General features: G+C 31.7%; 1 protein-coding gene across 1 annotated transcript in view; it reads right to left on the bottom strand.

Moving 5' to 3' along the window:
• LOC118181527 (uncharacterized) overlaps nt 1–21,887 on the bottom strand; it is a 218,835-nt gene that overhangs the window by 146,957 nt on the left and 49,991 nt on the right. The window contains exons 8-12 of the mRNA XM_085809773.1: nt 21,142–21,214; nt 18,854–19,012; nt 18,509–18,593; nt 14,617–14,751; nt 5,597–5,656 (exon numbers count right to left, since the gene is read on the bottom strand). Of these exons, the coding sequence (XP_085665899.1) occupies nt 5,597–5,656; nt 14,617–14,751; nt 18,509–18,593; nt 18,854–19,012; nt 21,142–21,214 (512 nt within the window). The remainder of the gene's footprint in view (nt 1–5,596; nt 5,657–14,616; nt 14,752–18,508; nt 18,594–18,853; nt 19,013–21,141; nt 21,215–21,887) is intronic.

Genomic DNA, 21,887 nt, shown 5'->3' with positions numbered 1-21,887 from the left:
TGACTCGCTAGATGAGACACCAAATCGATACTAACTCTCCGCATACCAGCAGGATATAACTCTTTGCATATCAGCTTTTGAATGATGTTCAAAAATATTCTGGGCTAAACCGGTAAGAATTCGTTCCAGAAGGTTCTCCATCCGTCCATGGCATATTGCCAATTTTGTCGCCAAATGGACGATTTCTCACCAAATATGGCAACCCTGCATTCCCTTGCCATTTTATGGCAACCCTAAAACTGCTTTGCAGAGAAGCTATCTCCCCATGCCTGTACAATTCGTAACAATATTACCAAAGTAGCTGAAAAAGAATGTGATTTTGCGTATCATTTTATAAAATTTATTCATATATTCTTTTATGAATATGCCAGATGACTATGTTTAGGCCATTTTAAAATTCTTGGGCACGGAAATTTATTTAATTTTTTTTAAATAATTCAAATAATTACAGCATATAAGATTACAAAAAGTATTGGGGCTGTGAAGTTACTTTATGAAATCTTTCGCCTTTACATTCATTAGCCAGTTTACAATATCTAATTCATACAGATTTTATGTTTAGACTCTTCCTTACATATTTGGAGATGAGTTATTTTTATACTGTGGCCTAATTCTTAAAATGCAAAAGAGCAGTAAAGAAATGTAGTATCTGTTCTGTATAGTGCACTGTTTCAAGAAATAATAAATTAAAAACCATTCTTCTCTTAACATACATGCCTGTACAAGTAAAGACAGAACAGTCTAATGCTTTCTGACAATGGATAACTATGGCCCATGGCCTCTTGTCATCACATTTATATCTTTTAACATTCAGCATATTTGTGAACTAAGAAAAACATTTAAAGGATGAACTGTAACATGAGAAGATCCTCAGTGTTACACATAGACCAATCCCATCTTCGCTATTTGCTTACATTAGTTGAATTTCACTTGCTCGTGGTCACAACTGCTATGGAGAGAGCATTCCGAGTTGCTATATTTCAAAATGTAATGTCTTGTTCTCTCTTGGCTTCAACTCTGAAATTTAAGTGGCAAATTTTTAATAAATCACAGAAAAATGAAACCATGGATTCTAAATGTGTAGATTGAGGGCACAACACTTGCTGATATTTCTTCCCGAATAGAAATAACTTTATTATCTGCAAAGCAAGAGTGCATACAAGAGATGATATCCATGACAGTATATTAAAAATACTTTTAACACTTTAAAAAATACTGTTGGCTAAAGACAGTAATTAAAAAAAAAATAAATACTAAGGGATGTCCTCTAAACCACAGTCTAATATTAATAGCCACAGTATCACTTTGTATGAAAACACACCCATGTATCAAATGTTACACAATGGCACTGTCTGAAAATGATATAAAAGGCAACTGATTGTGTCTTGTGATTTTATTTCACCCTCTATTTAATAAAGTTATCAGATTAAGAATCATCATGTTAACAAACAAAATTCTCATTTACACAATGTTGTTGACATCATGAAATCTGCTTTACTAAAGTTTAACACTGACCTAGATTAAGACACCATTGTGAGACCTTTTATAGAAAAGTACAAACTAAACTCTGAGTGTTACAGCTCCAATTCTGTGGAAAACTGTGAAAATTCATACATTATATCAAATTTCTGAAGAACTATTATGCAGATTTTAATTGTAATTTGGTATGAATATACATCTATAACAGAGAAAGATATGTATCATTCAAAAGTCATTTTATATACACATGAGTATCAGTAAAGTTCATATCCCAAGGATGTCCAAAATCCACCTTGTGATATAAAACTGAAACTGAATCTAATATGGAATATGGTCCTTTCTCAGTGCCAGACAGATCACACAGTGTGACAGCAAACTGGACAGGAGGCACTTGAGGAGTCCCAATGGCACACGATTCTGTTGCTGCAGCAACACAGTTTTAAACTTTGGGATGGTTCTCAGAGGGGGATGGCGAGAAAAAACTGCCTTCTTACATGCTAGACATGCTGATACAGGGCTTCCTAAGTGCTAGATATGCTGATACAGGGTACGTCCTAGACATGTTGTATATAGGGTTAAGATCAGATCTGACTGGCAAAACCATGCAGCATATATCATCACATTCAAGGCAATTGCCAACCAGCCGAGACCTAAATGGACAAATGTTGTCTTCCATTAACAGGAACTCAGAACCAACTGCACAACAGAAAAGTCAAACATATGGCTCTAAGATTTACTCTTTATACCTCAAAAGCAGTCAGGGTGCTTTTGTCAAATATATGCAGAGGTGTTCGGCTATCCAATGTAATGCCTGCCCAAAGCATTACATCTCCACTGCTGTAATGATCCTTTTCCCAGATTAGGAAGGGATGGTATATTCCAGACTATACAGATACAGATACAGATACACTGAAAATCAGTATCTATGAGGAATCTATACTCATCTGTAAAATGCACGATGCTCCACTGAAGTGTAGTCTAAGGCACATGCTGCTAAACACACTCTCTTATGGGCTACAGTGAGGGATCTTTTAGCATACAGCCCTATCTCGTGAAGCCATCGGGTTCCAGTGGTAGTATACAGCTCATGTGAGAGTTGTGAAGTTGTAGCAGTCCTATGTGGCCATGATGAAAGTGCCAAATAATGATCCTCATTTGTCATTGTGGATCTTGGTTGACATTCTCCAAGTTTTCTCAATATGGATCCTGCAATATGAAACTGTTCTAAAAACTGCAGATGACACTGCACATTACACTGAGCTCTGTAACTGCCTGTGCTTGTGACTGGCCTGCCTCCAATCTACTGACAATTCTCCACCTCATTCTGTCATCTATACATCCATGGTTACTCATTTTACCTGCCACCTTAAAAAATTTACTTAACTCCTGCGAGAAACTTGGCGAACATAGTAAAGGAGTACAATCAGTGGAAATTCCTCATGCGCCAATACGTCCACAATCACAGCTCTGTAGAGATGCATGTGTATGCTTACATATTCGACTCTGAATATCTGCATAATTCTTTGGGTGCATAATTAGTACCTTTGGTTCAATACTTTTTGTGAAATCGTGCATAATTTTCAAATTCTCTTAATTTTACGTGGGTGTAATTAATGCCAGTATATGTGCCAAAAAAGAAAAACAGATAAATAAATACCGTAATTTCCGGAAGAAACGCTGTGGCATTTACGTGTTTAAAACTTACATTTTTAGCAGGTGCAGCGTTTAGGTGCACTAAAAATAAAATATTTCCTTTGATAGTCACTGTGCATAGTTTGAATAATTTTGTCACTGTACATAGTTTGAATAACTTTGTCATTCTACATAGTTTGGATGGCCTTGTCATTGTACATAGACCACTCAGTTGTTCCCAGTTCAGTTGCTCCGCTGTTAGCTTTCGACTCTCCTGCAAACAGAACTGTTGATGAAACTGGTGCAAAAACTGTATCTGTGCTTACGACGGGGCATGAAGGAACATCATTTACATGTGTGTTAAATTGTGCCGCAAACGGTGACAAGCTAAAGCCGCTGATCATTTTTAAACGGAAAACTATTCCGAAGGGAGATTTTCCTAATGACATAATTATTTGTGCAAACGAGAACGACTGGATGTGGGAAACAATCATGCATGAGTGGCTACAAAAAGTTTGGCAGTGTCGTAAGGGATCTTTTTTCCAACCAAAAGGGTTATTGATAATGGATTCCATGCATGCTCATTTACTTGAGTCAGTGAAAACTAGATGTCAAAAATTGTCTACGACCGTAGCAATAATTCCTGGTGGTTTGACAAAAATCTTACAACCATTAGATTTGTCAGATAATAAATCCTTCAAAGCTGAAGTCCGAAAGCGGTGGGAGTGTTGGATGAGTGAAGGATTGCATACATATATCAAAAGCGGTAAAATTCGTAGAGCATCTTATGAAGAAGTTGCAATATGGGTAGGAAGTGCATGGAAATCGGTAAAAACATTGTCAATAATAGCAGGATTCAAAGAAGCTGAAATTATATCTGTAGATAAAGAGACTGTTAAAAAAGAGGATGAATGTGACGATCTGGAAGACTTGGACTTAGATCAGGATTTACTAAATCTTTTTAATTCAGAAAGTGAAGAATCAGATTTTGATGGCTTCATATGATATATAGTTTGCTGTAATTCCTTTTGTAAGTAAAATTTAAAATTTCCTTTTGTAATCCAAATTTAATATTTCGTTGTTGCAACATTTTTTAATATAGTCTGAGTATTACAAATATGGACTTCTTTAGTGGGTAAATATAAGTATATTCGTGAATGTAAATATATTTTCAACATTTCTTACCTTTAATTTATTTTTGAGTTATGGTTTCATTTCATGCATTTCTCTTAACTGATATGTCATATATCAGGACATAGGTTGAGATTTTGCATCTATACGGCCCATGACGATGTCACGCACAATCTAATCTATTGCGGCGTTTCTGTGTAATTTTAATTTTTCCCCCGCCATTTTTCTCAAGTGCAACGTTTACGCTGATGCGGCCTTTCTTCCAGAAATTATGGTAAATAAACAATTATCCAAAATGGGGCCCAGCATATATAAAGGAATTCTTTGAATATTTGAAAGGAACTATACACAAGTCTGTTAAAAAATTCCAAGTAGATAACCCATAATACAACCATACATTTCTCAAACAGTGCTTAATTCAGAAACAATTATAATATGTATAGACTTTTAGCATTCTTCCTGTAAAAATGTCTATTATATTATCCTCATTTGTCAGTCTAGTTGATATTACAGTTTTATCTGCCAAAAGAGAAGGATGCCTTCATGGAGCACTTACAAGGGAAAAGTCGCTCATACTCACATGGTTTTAGGTCAAAGTACTAGTGTTTAGCAGTTTAACCATTAGGCCACTAGTAAAGAGATGCCACTTTTGAGCTAAGCAACACCAACTCAGAGTGATGGGAGAGCTGACCACTACTCTTCTCCAAGAAAAGCATTTAATTCCAATTGTAAGATTCCAAATTAGTGAATAGTTCTCTTGATAAATTAGCAGCTCTTAATGTAGCAAAATGTCAGCCTGCACCACATTATTTTCTTATTTATTTATTTACAGCAAAAACAAACATGTCAAAGTGTCTGGATACTTTTTCTCATATAATATGCATTATGTATATTCAGAACCATAAATAAATTATTCTGCATTATTTAAACTTCTATGAAAAATAACTCAATGCACTTCTAATTAATATCACAAAAGTCAGCTTTCATATTATAACAATGAACTTGACCATTTCTTTCAAAATGATGTGTAACGTGTATATGAGCCAGTTTCCCTTAAAAAGTCCTCCATGAAGGCATCCCTCCCTTAAGGCAGATAGCCCTCGAGTGCTTTGCCGTAATCTAATATACCAAATACCAATCTTTCAAAATGTAGTCTTGTTCAGAATTAAGGTTTTCATGGAAAACTAAAAAACTGATTAAGAACATCTACAAGAAACACAAGATACATATACAGGTTTTACACCTAGTTACACCAGGTAAACTTAATATTTACAATAAATATTTTCATAATTACGAAATATTTTCGAAATAATGGAAGCATTATTGTTGAAAATAAAGCAGTAAGAAAACTTACATCATTGGTTTTGACAAGTTCCACACAAAAATTTTGAAGATCCTCATTCTGCAACAAAACCTGCAAATTCAATTTTACCAAACCTTATTCTCATAGTATTAAAAAATAGTAACTATAACACATAAATGGGATATAAATATCAGGCTAGACATAAACAAAATAAATAATATTTTGAAAAAATAACAGTTCCAATCACCAGCTCTCATTCAATAAAATACAGCTAAGCGAAGGGATAAATACTTTTAGCCCATATTTTGCTTAGCATTCTGGAACAGTATAAATAAGAAATACTAATTCCAAAAATTTCATGTACACTGCGCCCCCCCCCCCCAAAATGGGACATCTTTATATCTCCCATTCTACTGAACCGATTGACGAAATTCATATTGCATTCTTCATGTCTCGAAAGCAAGATTTAGGATATATATCAGATTTATATATAGCACTATTCTAACATAGTTATTTTGACACAAAATCAGACTTTTCTGAAATAACATACCAATTTTTTTCCATATTTCGATTCTACAACTCAAATTATGTCCAAATATGAAATTTTGTAAAATTTGGTGCGAAATTTATGGAGAAATTCACAAATTTATGTTGCCACATTTTTTCAGTTTGCACGAAGGATTTGATAACTTGTGAACTTGGCCACTTGCAAAGCTTCTTACAAACTTCTTAATATATGAAAAATAATTTTTCTTTCCCATGAGTGGAAAAAAATCACAATGTTCTTTCTTTCAAATAATGTTCTTTATATTATATTTTTATGTTATTATTTATTTTTTTTTCTTTTTTGAACTTCATTTTAATTGTTTAAGTTGCATGGTTTTTTTCAAATAACTGTTTTAAAAATTTCTATTTACCCATTCAAACTGCGTAGTTTAAATATAACGTGCATTGTTTATTTTTTTCAAATAGTTTTCTTTATAATTTTTTTTGTCACAATTATTATTTTAGGTAATATTTAAATTTTTAGACTTTTATTTTTAATTGTTTGTGTTGCATTGTCACTTCAAATTTTCTGTTTATTTATTCGAACTGAGCATTTTAAATATATTTATTAACATAAATTTTCCAGGATTTTATTTTATTTATTTGAATTGCATTTCTTTCGGAAGAATATTTTGTCTCCCAGACTACGATGCATCTGAAAACTGAATATATTAGAAGAGAAAATACAGTAAAGGACAGTTAACACGACTTTCAATGTTCCATTCAGAAAAGATATATAAATGAGAAGGGTGTATAACTGATATTTTAACTTGGGATAAATGGCTTTAAATAGCTTCAACATTGAGCTCATTGCTTTATACAATTTTATCATCCTACATTTAGTTTCTTTAAATGCTATTAATATCTTAGTCAAATACTTTATTTTTGAAATTGCAAGAATCAAATATCATAAGATTAATATGTTTTAAATTTAAAAAAATTACTAAATTTTATGTAAAAATTTATTTTTTTCTTCTTAATGGCTTGCTCTTTTTCTTCAGGCATTCTGCAAGTATATTAAAAAGCATCCAACCTTTTGAAACATCTTGATATTTCTGACATTCATTTTAAATAAAGTTATCACCTTTCATTTCATAAAGGCCCACAAATGGCCGAGCGGTAAAGTCGCTGAATACTGGTAGTTCGCTCCGGGGTATGAATCCCGGCAAACAGGCTGGTTGCATGGGTGTTTTCGTGTTTTTTCTCATTGTAATGTGTATGCCAACTGGTTTCCCTTAGAAAGTTCTTCATGAAGGCATCCCTCCTTTTAGGGTAGATAGCCCTGCCTTGCCGTAACTTAACAATCCAATTCAGTCCATTTCATCAGTACTTGGTCTGAGCCTTTATCAGTCTTTAGAGGCTAAGCATTTTAAGGCATGAGATGAAAGCAAAGACTGGTTTCATCAAGAGGGAAAATGTCTTTAAGTGACATCCACATTCATCACTGGATAAATTCCTGAATATTTAAATAATTTGACTAAGAAATCTCCGTTTATGATGATATGATGTTCTATAACGTAATTTAAATTTATACAAACATATAGTCGAAAACCAGTCACTCTTCACTTTAATCTGCAATGATAACGTTTTTGTCTTTTCTGTTAGCAGAAGCTCAATTGATGGTATTTGCTGGTGTACACGTCTAGTGTTTTCTCTTTGAACACCCAAATTCCTTGAAGTATTCTGAAAGTATATTCAAAAGCATCCAACTTTTCGAAACACCTTGGTATTTCTGACAGCCAAATTCCCCTTCAAATTTTTCCTTACTTTTCTCCCTAATTTTCTTCTTTCATTCTACATTTATTTTCAGTGCTCACCACAAGAAAATTAAGATTTTTCGATTGTTACACTTCAATAAATTTTGCATTCTTGTCATTTTTTTTTAAATATCAATTGCATTTCAGTTAAAGACAGCTTTTCATTTTCTAGGCATTTTAACTATAAATAAAGTTTAAAGCAAAGTCCAAAGGATAAATATTTTAATTAAAGGTTTTTTGTTAAATGACAAAGAAATAAAACAGTCCAGCAATGTTTACTCTGTACCACTGAGTGACCTGATTATTATATCGGCTACAAACAATCTAAATCATATTAAAGATTATGTTTTTATGACAATCTATGACATGAGATAAAATTAGCTACTTAAAACATTCTTTCAAAGAGGATTAATGTAAAAATTTATACTAATATATATAATTTTTAAAGCTGGGACATGACCCAAACTATCAATGTCCTGTTTGCTTAAAAACATTGTGAAAATAAACATCAAATTTTCTCAGTTTTAGACAATTCAGTTTAAATGCAGTCAAAGTAAAGTAGCAGACAATAACACGGCGAAGGTAAAAATTTACTCTTACAAATATTCTTTTTTTTTTAAAGGAAGAAAAAAAAAAGAAATTTTAAAAAAAGTTTACAAATTGAATAATATCATCTATAATTTAAAAAATAACTTTTCATATAGTATTAATAAATATTTATTATGCATCATTGAGGGAAAAATTTCACATAATTCTCCCTAACAACTTATTTGAAATTTAAGGTTAAAAATAGCTGTGGCAATTCGCTAACAAAAATCCATAAACCACATTTGGCGTTATTATTGCTAAAAAAAAGATGCCAAATTTCAAAACGCGAAAATATGTAAACTCGTGTAGATCTTAGAAAATTTCGAATAGAAAAATTTTTTTGCAGGTATGCTTAGAACTACACCACCTACTTTAAGATGATGGTAATAATTTTATAGGTTATAATTCAAAACTTTTTCGAAAAATTTATAAAAATTATTTAAAAATAGAAATTTAAAAAATAAAACACAAAAAACAGTGAATTTTATCTGGAATGAACCTAAACTTTGAAATGTGAAATGAAAAAAATCAAAACAGTTTAATAAAAAGAGATATTAATCAATATATGCCAAATTCAATTAACATTGAGGAGCTAAAATTTTTAGAGCTAATTTTTTAAAAACTACTCGTACGATTTTTACAAAACGTGGCAGTCTGGCATAATTTGAGTCGTAGAATCGAAATATGTAAAACAATTGGTATGTTATTTCAGAAAAAGTCTGGTTTTGTGTCAAAATACCTATGTTACCTATGTTAGAATAGTGCTATATATAAATCTAATATATAACTTAAGTTGCACTTTCGAGACATCAAAAACACAATTTGAATTTTGTCAATTGGCCAAGTAGAACGGGAGATATAGAACTGTCCCTTTTTTTTTCGCAGTGTACCTTGAGTAGGCATTATAAACTATATTATACAGTCATTATTCTTACTTCAATCTGCTTAACTACTTAGCTATACATTTAATACACATATTTTCCTTTCAATTACGCAAAAGTTGGAAAATGAAGAACCCCCCCCCCCCAAAAAAAAAGACAGGCTTGAAAAAATGCAGCATTTGACAAAAATCCTGAAATGAAAAACAGCTTTTAATTGCAATTAAGTGTAATTTTTTCCCTTACCTAAAATAACACACTGATGGCAAATAAAAAATGTAACACAATGAATGAAGCAATAAACTTGAAATTTGCACCATGTACAGACCTTGATATGACATGCAAATGTTTAGCATTATAGTACATATGCAATTTCATGTCTACCAGTAATGCCACCTGGAAGCATTTAATATGGTAAGCTATTTTAAATAATGGAATTTTGCATTTCCTACCATTCTTTTCTATGGGAAGCTTCAACATGCATTTTCCAAAAAGAAAAAAAAAAAAAAAAAAAAAAAAAAAAAAAAAAAAAAAAAGGAGGTGTAGTCATTCGAGCAAGTTCTTGAGTTTGACAGAGGAAGAAGTGTCGATTATTCTTCCGAGAAACTGATGCCTGAGTTGGATAAAATCAAGCCATAGTGATGTGAATGTATAGAAATAAAGGACTACAAATGCTTATTGAACAGTTTGATGATTATAGAATCGATATTGTAGCTATACAAGGAAGTTAGAGGGATAGGAGGATTAATTTAAAAGAAGAATCATACAATGAATTGTAGCTGAGATAAATAGAACCACATGTTTGGTACCGGTTTTATAGTGAGTAAGCTAGTTAGACCATTATTAATTGATTTTGTGACCAAGTCACCTACACTTTGTAAAATAAAGTCACCTACACCTTGTAAAATAAGAATAAAAGGATCCTTTTTAAATTGCAGTTTCATTAATTTTCATGGCCCAACAAAGGACAAACACTGCATGGAGAAGGAGCTTTTCTGTGATGATTTGCAAGCATTACGTTTCCTATACAGGAAATGATACAAAAATTTTATTGGACGATGCAAATGCAAAAATCGGTAAAGAGGATTTCAAATAAACTTAATTATAGATTAAATGTACTATAATCGGTAAATTTATAGACCTTTTAGAGTAAATTTACCTATAATCGGTAAAATTAGTCTCCACGATTTTTTAAACGACAATGGCAAGTGACTTGTTAATTTTGCGGCAGATCATAATATGAAAATAAGTTTTATGTTCTAACACAAAAAGATGCATAAAATGACATAAAGCTCTCCTGAGGGAGGCATTTCCAATTAAATAGATCATTTTTTTATTCAGTCAAGGTATATGTCAGATATACTAGACGTGAGAACATATCATGGCGCCAATCTGGATTCCGATCATTTTTGGTCATGGCAAAGGTTAGAGCACGAATTTCAAACTTTTACAAAATTCTTGGAGTATGTCTGGACAAATACACTTGTAATCAATCAGCTCAAATGCGAGACGAATAAGTTAAAATTGAAGAAACAGATAGAAAATAAACTTGAAAAGGTTAATGATTCATACCATAAAGAAAGTATTAACTCTAAATGGTGGGAAGTTATTATTGAAACAAGTAACCAAGTTGCGAAAAGGTTAAGAGAATGAAAAGGAAGGACTGGTTTGATAACGAATGTTTTTGACTTCAAAAAGAAAGAACAAAGCATATTGCAAAATTCTGAGCAAGGGGCATTCAAGGAATGCTGTGATTGCATATAAAGATGCTAGGAGAGAGGGGAAAAGGATTCACAGGATGAAAAAGAGGAATTTCTTCAAAGATCTTTTTAAAAATGATGAACATTTGAGGGGATCCAATGAAAGCAGAGCTTTCTTTCGAGAAATTAAACTCGGATGTACAGAATTCAAACCAAGAACCTTCTCATGTAGCAATAAGGAGAGAATTATTTTGAGAGATAGAATGGAGGTGCTGAAGAGATGGGATGAACATTTCCATGGCTTGCTGAAGTGATAATGGAGAGTATGAGGCTCTTACAGAAAGCTCACTAATCTACAGCCAAGAAGAGGTTCCTCGACCATCACTGAAGGAAGTTGTTGAAGAAATTAACAAGTTAAAAAATAATAAGGCCCCTGGTCTTGATGATATTCTGGCTGAGTTACTGTAAAATGGTGGAATAGAAGTTACTAAAAATTATATGGTTAATAATAGATGGGATCAGGAAATGATAGATGAGTTATGAAAATTGAGTATAACTTATGTAATACACAAGATAGGAGATTCCAATATTTTGAACGTTCTAACAACAGAGGAATCAGCTTGCTTTGTACTTACTTCATATATGCCTTAAAACCAATAGAAGCATGTCCCACAAATACTCAATAATACAGAGTTGCAATTTTTATGACATATAATTACAAGAACTTGCTTGATCAGATTCAGGATTTAAAAGAGTGTCCACAGAATAAGGAGTAAAACAGAAGAATTTGACAACTTCAAAAGAACACCTTGACAGATTTTTCTAAAGCCAAACTTGACCTTAGTTTGAGGAACAATTCAGGCATGGAAAGTTTTGTAACTTCCACTGAACTCCATTTTTGTGTTCTTAAAAGATACTTTCTATAACTGTTAAGTTATAACTATATTTCTATAACTGTTAAGTGGGGGGGGGGGGGGTTTCTTCATATATAATGATCATCTAAGCTCAAAGACAAACAACTTACTTTCTAAAACAGAAATGGTGAGCATTCTTAAATTTAAGCATTATTATTATTTTCAACTGAAGCATTTTGGTGGTTTGATAACTTATGTATATCTGTGGAAAATGTATAGTAGAGATAATATAGAGCAAGTAGTGTAAATCAGTGTTCCTTAAGCTTTTTGGTGTACGGGTCCCATAATTTACAAAAATTTTGAGGCCCCCCCCATAAGCATAGCGCAAATCTGGCACGCATGAGTGAAACTATCCATTTTTTCACTTGTACTGTAATATAGTACAGCAGTTTTAGGTCATTAACTTTAATTTTTAAAGTAAAATGAACGTTTTTATTATAAAAAAATGCATCAAAACGTTTTTGTTTTTTCTTTGTCTGTATTTTCTTATCTTTATCTATTTTCAGATATATTACGTAAAAGTATTTGGTAATTGTAAAATTATTATAATAAGTTAAAGAAATATCAAAATTGCTAAAATTTTTGGTGAACTGACCTACTGCAGGTTCCGCGACACCAATTGGAGTAGTGACCCACAGTTTAAGAAACACTGGTATAAATGATATTATACTGTATGTATAAAAACTACAGTTATCATACACAGATATTTAAACAATAAACCATACGCTGTCAAACAAGCATATAACCAGCACAAACAGATTATACAGACACACAAAAATGATATATTCTGCAAACTTTCAAATGCAAAGTCAGCTAATAAAATAATTGATTAGACTTCATTTTAAGGTAAAATACTTCCAATATTTTTATTTAAGATGACAAAATTGCTGAAATGTATGATAATTCCTCAAGTAAACAAAAACATCATTAGGTGAAATAGGATGTTCAAGTGCTAGGGATGTGGAGGCATACCAGTCGAAGGTAACATATTAGGTCATCCAGAAAGTTCTGTGGGTTTTTTAAGATAAACACAAATGAAGCACTACAGCAACATAAGAAATATAACTAAATAACATAAGTGCCATTTTGTTCTATGACTTTTTGCCATTCCTCTGGTAGCTGGAAAATTTCTTTTTTGAGAAAATCAATAGGTCCTTCAAGAAGAAACTACCGAGGTGCTGTTTGACAGTTTCCAAAGAAGCGAACTACAGGTCAATCACAAAAATTTGAAGTGATCTGAACAGATGAAAATATAAAGAGGGCAATTTCTAGTGAATAAGGGGAGTGACAGAAAACATGCCAGTTGTAGTCAACAAGTGTTTGTCTGATATTCATCAAAATATGGGTCTTAGCACAGTCATGATAGATGACAATAGCTCCATGATTAGTGAGTTTAGGCACTTTGCTTCAATTTAATCTTTTAAAACTGTTTCTTGGAAACAGTTATTATCCAATTTGGTGGTAACAATTCACAACATACAATTATTTTGTAGTCCCATCATACACAAAACATTGCTTTTTTGGCATTTTAGTCTCCTCTCAAATGTTACTAAAACCATTTCCAAAAAGATGTTTATATCTTGACAGTAAAAGCTGAAATGATACGAATTCTGGCAAGTATATTCTGCTGTGTTAAAATAAGGAATGTCCATACCTCATTGACACTTGCATACTCAGGCTTCTTCAGATGACTGTATACTGTACTTTTTGGAATATTTAGTCTTTCTGATAGTTCCTGAACTGTACAATGTGGATTTTCAGCAAATGTTTCTATTAATAGGTCCTTGTTTACAAAGGATGGCTATGCAGAGCCTACACCATCTTTGGGGCTTAGATTTCGATGCTTAAACTTCTCAATCCACCTTCAGACTCTATCATCAGAAATAGCACTTTGTTCACATATAGCGCATATGTTATGAGCAGTCCGACTACCATTAGTTACTATGACTAAGTTAAAATTCCAGAAATAAATAGAAAATTAACTTGAAAAGGTTAATGATTCATATGATAAAGAAAGTATTAACTCTAAATGGCGCAAAGTTATTGAAACAAGTAACCTAGTTGCGGAAAAGGTTAAGAGAATGAAAAGGAAGGACTGGTTTGATAACAAATGTTTTTTGGCTTCAAAAAGAAAGAACAATGAACCTTTGCATTTCCCATTCTTAGCAATGCACAGAAACAAAGAGTATGACATAACATAGTAGAATACCCCAGTGCGAGCAGAAAAAAACTGTATTTAAAGATCACTTCAATCGAGGTCACACCTATCATCAGCAACAAGATAATTAGAAGAAAATGTGAAATTTAAAAAACTGCAGATCTTTTCATATGGTCCAATACATAAGAGATAAACAACAGCTTTTAACAATTATGATTATTAAAATAATTATCTCGGAAAGTTCAAAATTCCCACACAAAACAACTGAAAGTTTATTTATTAATAGTTAGTTTTCCATCTTAAAGTTGCTAAATTAGTTGTTGCTACAATTATTTAGCAAATTTCTTGAGAAAATCGGTAGCATGTAAGAAATATTCAAAAGAGAACATGGTACTGAAAAAATTATTATTGAAAAACTTTCGAACAATTCATACCATGCTTGAAGGCAGGTTTTTACTGAAAACAATATAAAGCAACAAAAATATATATGCATAAGGAAATAAATCTAAGAAATAAAAATATCTTTTTACCTTTTTGATCTCAGACTGAATATGTATTTCATCTTCTTTAATTAATTTAACTTTCTCCCTCAGGCTATTAACTGACATCATTAAGTCAAACTGCTTTTTTATGGCATTATCCATTTGGATATCAGCAAACGCCACCTTTTCAAGAACATAGAAATATGAATTAAAATATTAAAAAAAATTCAAGCTTCTCTTTATATTCATAATTAAATCTAGTTTTAAAATATTTAGAGCAAATAGGAAACCTAAAATTGTCTGGTTAAATGAAATTAATTTTCATAAACTTGAAGGAAAAAAAGAAGGGGAAACTTCAAAATGTGTATACCATATGCAAGTAAGTTATTTATTTGAGTATGGCAAAGCACACGAAGACAACCTCTCTAAGGTATGCCTTCTTGGAGGACTTTTCTAAGGTAACTGGCTCATATTCACTTTACACACAGGGAAAACCAAACAAGCACCCAACTCATTCATCTGAGTTTGAACCCTGGACAAACTACAAGTATTCATTAATCTTTAGCTGCTCAGCTTCTAGTGAAGCCATACCATATCTAAGATACACTTTCATACATGCAAATAAATAACTTCATTACAAAAGCAGTCCTCAAAACATTGTTATAAGATTTGAAATGAATTGTGTGAAAGTCATTTTAATGCACAGAAATTGCATAATACAGCTGCAAGAAGTGGTTTGATAACTGAGTACAAGATTAATGAGAATTAAAATTTAGCCAAAGTGAAATAAAACTAATTAGATGATTCAACATGAGACACTGTGTTTCACAAACCCTGAACCAGTACTTAACCTTCAAACAATAAACCAGCTTGCAATGAAGAAAGAGTAAGAATTACATGAAGAAAAAAAGGTATCTTAAATTATTTATGTAGTGAAACCTGTAGATATTACAAACTAGTTTAGTTTATGTAATTAAAAATGACAATGTAACATGAGAGCTATTTGCGAAATTGAGAGGATGTATATGTGGAGGACGTTCCAAGAAAAACTGGTTTGTATTTATGGTACATGTGTGAAAAGCCATGGAAAAACTATACAGCTAGCCTGTTTGCTGGTATTCACTCTATCAGGGTGCAGTTACTGGTGGGCCTTTGAAGTAGCTAAGATTTACTCCTTATGCAGTTGCAGGCCTATCGGTATCAAGTTTTCCCAATGCACAGGAAACTTAATAAAGATCTTTATCAGATATCTACAGCATTTCTACCTCTCAATCCCTTGCAAACAAATGACTGGTTGAATGGGCAACTTGAACTAAAAGGTGGTCGAAATCTAGTGTTTATAAATATGTTCGCATTGCTTAATAGTTTTTTTTTTCAATGGCAGATTGTGAACAGTCACAGTTTTTGTAACAGAGTCCATTAATCTATACTAAGACCAGATGTGGTGGTCTCTTTATTATGGAGACACCTAATAGGTGACCCACCATTGCCTGCTATGAAGGGATGGACAGTTACAACTATGCCTTCTCCAGGATTCAAACCCAGGCTCTTCTGTATTGCAGTCAGGCTCCCCTAACCACTATACCATCTTGGTGACGCATTGCTTAATAGTGCCTTTATGAAATGGGTATATATAAAAATCTGATTATTCGAAAGTCCTCTCAAAACAATGGCATAGTCCGTTATTTTAAAGTAGGAATTCCAGTTCATTTTCTCCTGCCTGGCTTGCCTAGTAATGATAGCTGCAGCAGACAATTTGTTTCATTAATTTTCCCCCTACTTCATTTTCATTTAACCTATTTAGCTTCCTTAAAAGTGCATGAATGAAAGCTGACTTGAACTATAAGTCTCAAATGAAGTGAAGAAAATAAGTTCTGTGCAGTAATGATCAAATGTATTACAGTCACAAATGAGGATGGCTGCCAATATCCTTGAAGTGCCTATTTTAAAATAGACTATAGTAGAAAGAGAGGGTTCTCGGATTTCATTCTTCAGGATTTTTCATCAAAACCGAAATAGAAATTTTTGTAAAATCATTGTGCTACCCACAGGTGCCCCAGGCATTTGGCCAATAATTGCACTTATGCACCTATGTTTGCTCATGAGGCAATTCAACTGGACATAAATTCTGACACACAGACAGAGCTATGCATGCTTCATACAAAAAAGAAAACAATAAATATAAAGCATGAATACAGTGTAAACCAGAATGAAATCCTGGAAGCTCACATCTGCCTCCATGCAAGAGCTGTTCCCCCCCTCCGCCTTTCCCCAGCAAAGCATTCAACATGTATTTGTTTATGGAACAGATGACAATATGTAAGATTTTCTAAGGGAAGATGGGATTTATTTACATTGCATCTTATACAAGACCCCCCCCCCCAAAAAAGAAAAGAAATATGCAGTCAGCATGCTTAACCAACAGCAGTTAAATGCAAATAAATTATTATTATTCTATGCCCTTAGCCACCTCTAGTGGACCTGCAAATGCAGTAAAGGTCATTTCTCTTAGAAGACACTAACGCTCCCTCCATAAAATTAGGATGGTAGAGCAATAACCTCATTGTTACTCTACCATTCCCCTATCCTAACAAGACTAATCATCTAGATATCTTGAACTTAGTCCCGTTGAGTAAACCAAATGTAAAAGAATATCTATAATATTTTACATACTAAAGATTTCCATTACATTTTGTTTTAATGTATCAGTATTACTCTTACTATTACAATTTTTCTTCTGTTTCTCAATCCATGATTTTGTCTTTGTTGTTTATACTTTTTACTTTCTATTAAATCCTCTCTGCATCATTATTTTATTCAGATAATTTATCATTGTAGTTTTTGTGCATGTTTGTTTCTTCATGGAAACATTTAGCATTATTTCATTTATAAGATTCACACTTAATTATATTAATGAAATTGAAGGCAGTAATTTGTTGGCAGAAAATTGAGTGTTAACTAAGCAATACTTAGTTAATCAATAGTAATTCATTGGCACAGCATCTGATCAGCATTTCAAAAGTTCCTGGCTTGCTTATGAAAGCAGCATTTTCAGTTCTCAATAATAAATTACAGCAAAAAAAGAACATTTCTGCTACAGTGAACAATAATAACTATCTTACATGCAAAACCGATTAGCTATCAGTGGCAATTTTAAACTGAAACAAATCCATTGAACATCAATTGTATATATGTGGGAGTGTCAAGGACATTTAATCTATCTTAACATTACATTAAAAACGTTATATTAATTCATGAAGATAGAGCACTGATGTGATAGGTAAATCACCAGTGAAAGGTATGCATTGTTTAAACTGGGGAAAAGAAAAAAAAAGTGTGCAACATTAAACTTGTTTTTATTATTTAAAAGCAACTAAATACATTTCCATATGTTAAATGCTGCATTGGTTCCTAGGGACTGGCCTAAGACCAAGCAAAATAGGCTTGCTCTTTAGTTTGTTAAAAAAATATTCCATCCGCTTAAGGCAGTCCTCTATAAAGCAATGTTTTACAAATAATAACACATTATAAAATTTTGGAAGGAAAAGAGTTTTTATCCAAAATATAATAAAAAGGACAATGTTATTTTATATGCACATCATGAGCACATAGCATAATATAGGAGGTGAATGGGAATGGGGTAAATATAAAAGATCTGCTTGAAGAGTTGGAGAGAGTTGCCCTATTTAAAAATTAATGCCAGTTTGCATGGATTTAGAGTACATATCACAAAAATCATAACAAAGTAATACATTTGTATTACAGAGGAAACAAATCCAATAAAAAAACAGTATCTGTTCAGTAACATTGTTTAACAGTAAACAAGTAAAGTTATTAAAAGTAAGTAATGTTATCAAGAAACAGTAAACATTCTTAACTAGAAAGCTATTAGTAAGCTTGGAATGGAAAATAGAGAAGTTCAATCAGACAAAAGTATTACCTGTTCACTAATGATATCTACCCTTTTCATCAGCTTCATAGAATTATGAAGTTCTAATTTGGTGTCTTCAATCTCATATTGAATACTAAGTAGGAAAATTCAAAGATAAATTTATATTATGATAAAATACTTATTTAAAAGTTTAGAAGAAAAATTATACAAGTTTAATATTTAAATACAGTTTTGTTAATGTAGAGGATCCATCTAAATGCATGTCTATGAAAGAAATCAAAATTGAATATTAGTAAGTTCTCAAAACATGCAGTCTTAAATCTTAAAATTGCATATGCAGATAATAAATACATTTCACACCCATGAAATTATATTCATGGCCATGTTTATTACCTATTTAAGTTCTCCTTCAAGACTTTATTTTCTTCAACCAGCTTTTTGTGTTCATCATCAGCATCTGATAGCATATTTTGAAGACCAGTATTTTGATCTCTTAGCATTGCTATAATATGTTCAAGATGCTTAATTTCAGACATCAGTGTTTTGGTATTTCTAGAAATAAAATTGTGTAATTGAAAAAGAAATGCATCAAAATGAGAGAGAGCTGCAGATATATAAAAAGAGCATCAATGCAAAAATATCCAACTTCTTACTTATTTCAGAAACCTCTGAGTTTTAAAGCAATTAAGGTATCTCAAGATATGATAAATAAATTTTAATATCAAGCATCAGGATTTTAAAGTGAATAAAACTAAAGCTTCATAATGACTTTGGGAATAACACTGGGGAGGAAAATTTTAAAGACCCTGAACATTGCTGTTTCCAAAAACCCATTTCACTGCGTCAAAAGCTCCAGTATTGCTGGTTTCATCATTTTTTCTAACTTTTACATCAGTGTTGGCATTTTCAAAACATGGATTTGAACCTTGTCTACCTCTCATTTTAAGTTAGTGACGCCTAATGTACCCTAAGCCACATGTTAATTTGCACTAATAAATAAACTTTGTCTTTTACAAAGGCACCTGATAGGTTTCAATTCTTGAGAAAGTCCTAACATATATTTTCAGTTTCGGGGTTTTTAGATTATTATTAATAGTGTAGGGTTTTACCCTCCCCCACGCACATTTCTTAGCTATTTTAAAATTGCATTTAGAAGACAGAACAGTGTATTGTATATTTCCTAAAAAGCAAATGCAAACAATCTACTATCTTTATTTAAAAAGAAAGTAATATTGATCAAATGCACAACTGCTGAGAGCAACCTAGGAAAATAAGAGGACAAACTTGCACTGATAACTCCACTGGCAGTTGAGAAGGTGGAAATGTAAGACACAAATAATACACCTGATGATGTGAGGAATGGCAGAAAAAAGCAAATGAACTAAAAAATTCACCACAATTTGTTTCTTGTTTTACACACAAACAAAATTTTCTATTTCATTTTCACATATTATTTGCATGAAACTTTACAAATGTCCAGTAAAGTAATTATACAGAACCTATCTCATGAATACTGAATTTGCACTGTAATTTTTAATGGAAATCTTTTTTGTGTAGTTTTATTTGACAATATGATTTGCATCATTAATTAAAACAATATGTTAACATTCATTATTTTTTTGAAAGAAACCTCTATTTTAAATACAGTAACAAAACAAACATACTTTATTGTGAAACATGGTCTAACTTAAATTATGTTTCTCTTTTATAGTTACTTTTATTTCTTTGAATTCATCATGTCCATTAATTTGCCTTAAGGTTTAAAAATAACAGAAACTGATGTTTAAAATAGCAATGAATAGTTGAGTTTGCAATCAATGAATAGTTAAGTATAAGATTTAAGAACAACTATTGAGAATGAATAGGATACTAATCAACATTCTCCTTAGAATTTTTATTACAAACTTATTCTTTAAAATCAAATTTAATTCTAAACATAAACAGTGCTACCAATTGCATCAAGAAAATTACTTAGTTACACTTGTTGCCAGATTTGCTTTGATTTAGCATACACAAGCTGTGACATGATAGCAGATTATTGGACTATCAAAATTTAGATTTATAAATACTTCATACATTTTGAGCAACCAACCAAACTCAGCATGTTTTCAAATTTCATTTTATTTCATTTCATAGACAATACAATAATTAGATCAAAATTTTTATTGTTTTTATTTATCGGTACGCTAAACTAAAATACTTCAAAAAATTAATTTCTTGAGAATTTTTAAAATTGCAATGACAGTTTATGGACATTTTGCATAACTATCATTGTTATTTAAAGTATTAATTATTTTCTTGGTTCAACTTATTTATTAGCTTCTTATACTAGTAATTTAACCAGTTAATGAAATACAGCATTTATTTATCTCTATCACAAATAATGAACAGCAATGCATGTAACCAATAAAATGCTTAAAAGGGAGAGAAAAACTGATTTCTCCTTTTGATCAGTTTTGTTTTAACAAATGTGCACATTTTAACTTAAAAGAAAACAGCTATATCTTTAGTAATATAACTAAATGAAAAAAATATTTATATGTTTAAAAAAATGTTAAAATTACAAAAATGTTCCTCAGTAACATATAAAAATTAAAATCATATAAACAAGTATCATGATAGAAAATGTCCCAGGTAAGTTTCTGAACAATAAATAATGAAAAATTAAAATGTTCACATACTGTGCTTCATCTCTAAATCCATCAATGCTTTCATTTGTATTTAAACTAGTGGCATCTGAGGGACCAGCAAAGCCTAAAAGAAAATCTTAATATAAGTAATGAATAGTTTGTTAATAATGGTTACAAAATTTCACTACATTTCCAAAAGAAAATAACTGATTCTTGTACCAAACTTTTCATGGCCAACAAAAGCCTTACGTGTTCTCTACCTACCAGCTCATATATGAGTCATGTGGTTTTCTCAAACAGACCAAAGACTTGTATGTGGGACAGTGGTAGAGGCATAGCCCCTTTATAGTGCAAGTCCATTGCAACTTCACTCCTATTAAGTAGTATATGAGAAGCTATTACTAATATTTGTGACATATAGTCTCAGGTTATGACTTGTTTAAATAATATTACAATTAATATATAATATTAAAATTGTTAAAATATTGAAAACATTTTTAACTAAGAAAACCCTAAATTCTCATACTGAAATAAGTATTGGTATGATTATACAGAAATACATTATCAGTCTGAGGAAGATGGTGCCCTTTTACATGTCGATAGCACATATGTTAAATTACAGCAGTACGTCTGTATATTTTTAAATGAGCAAGTGTTCTAAGATTTAAGTTTCTTATTTTAAAGGTCATTTGCTGCATTTAAATCATACCTTGTTAAATAAAAATACAGTTAAACTTTGCTATAGCAAATTTCATATTTAACAAAGCCCTGGACACAATGAATGAATGTTTTAGTAA

The sequence above is a fragment of the Stegodyphus dumicola genome, chromosome X2, assembly GCF_044657685.1.
Source record: "Stegodyphus dumicola isolate Sdum_Otavi_A_Nest chromosome X2, ASM4465768v1".
Taxonomy (NCBI): Eukaryota; Metazoa; Arthropoda; class Arachnida; order Araneae; family Eresidae; genus Stegodyphus; species Stegodyphus dumicola.
The sequence above is the reverse complement of the archived record's forward strand: the minus strand, read 5'-3'. Positions and strand labels throughout refer to the sequence as shown.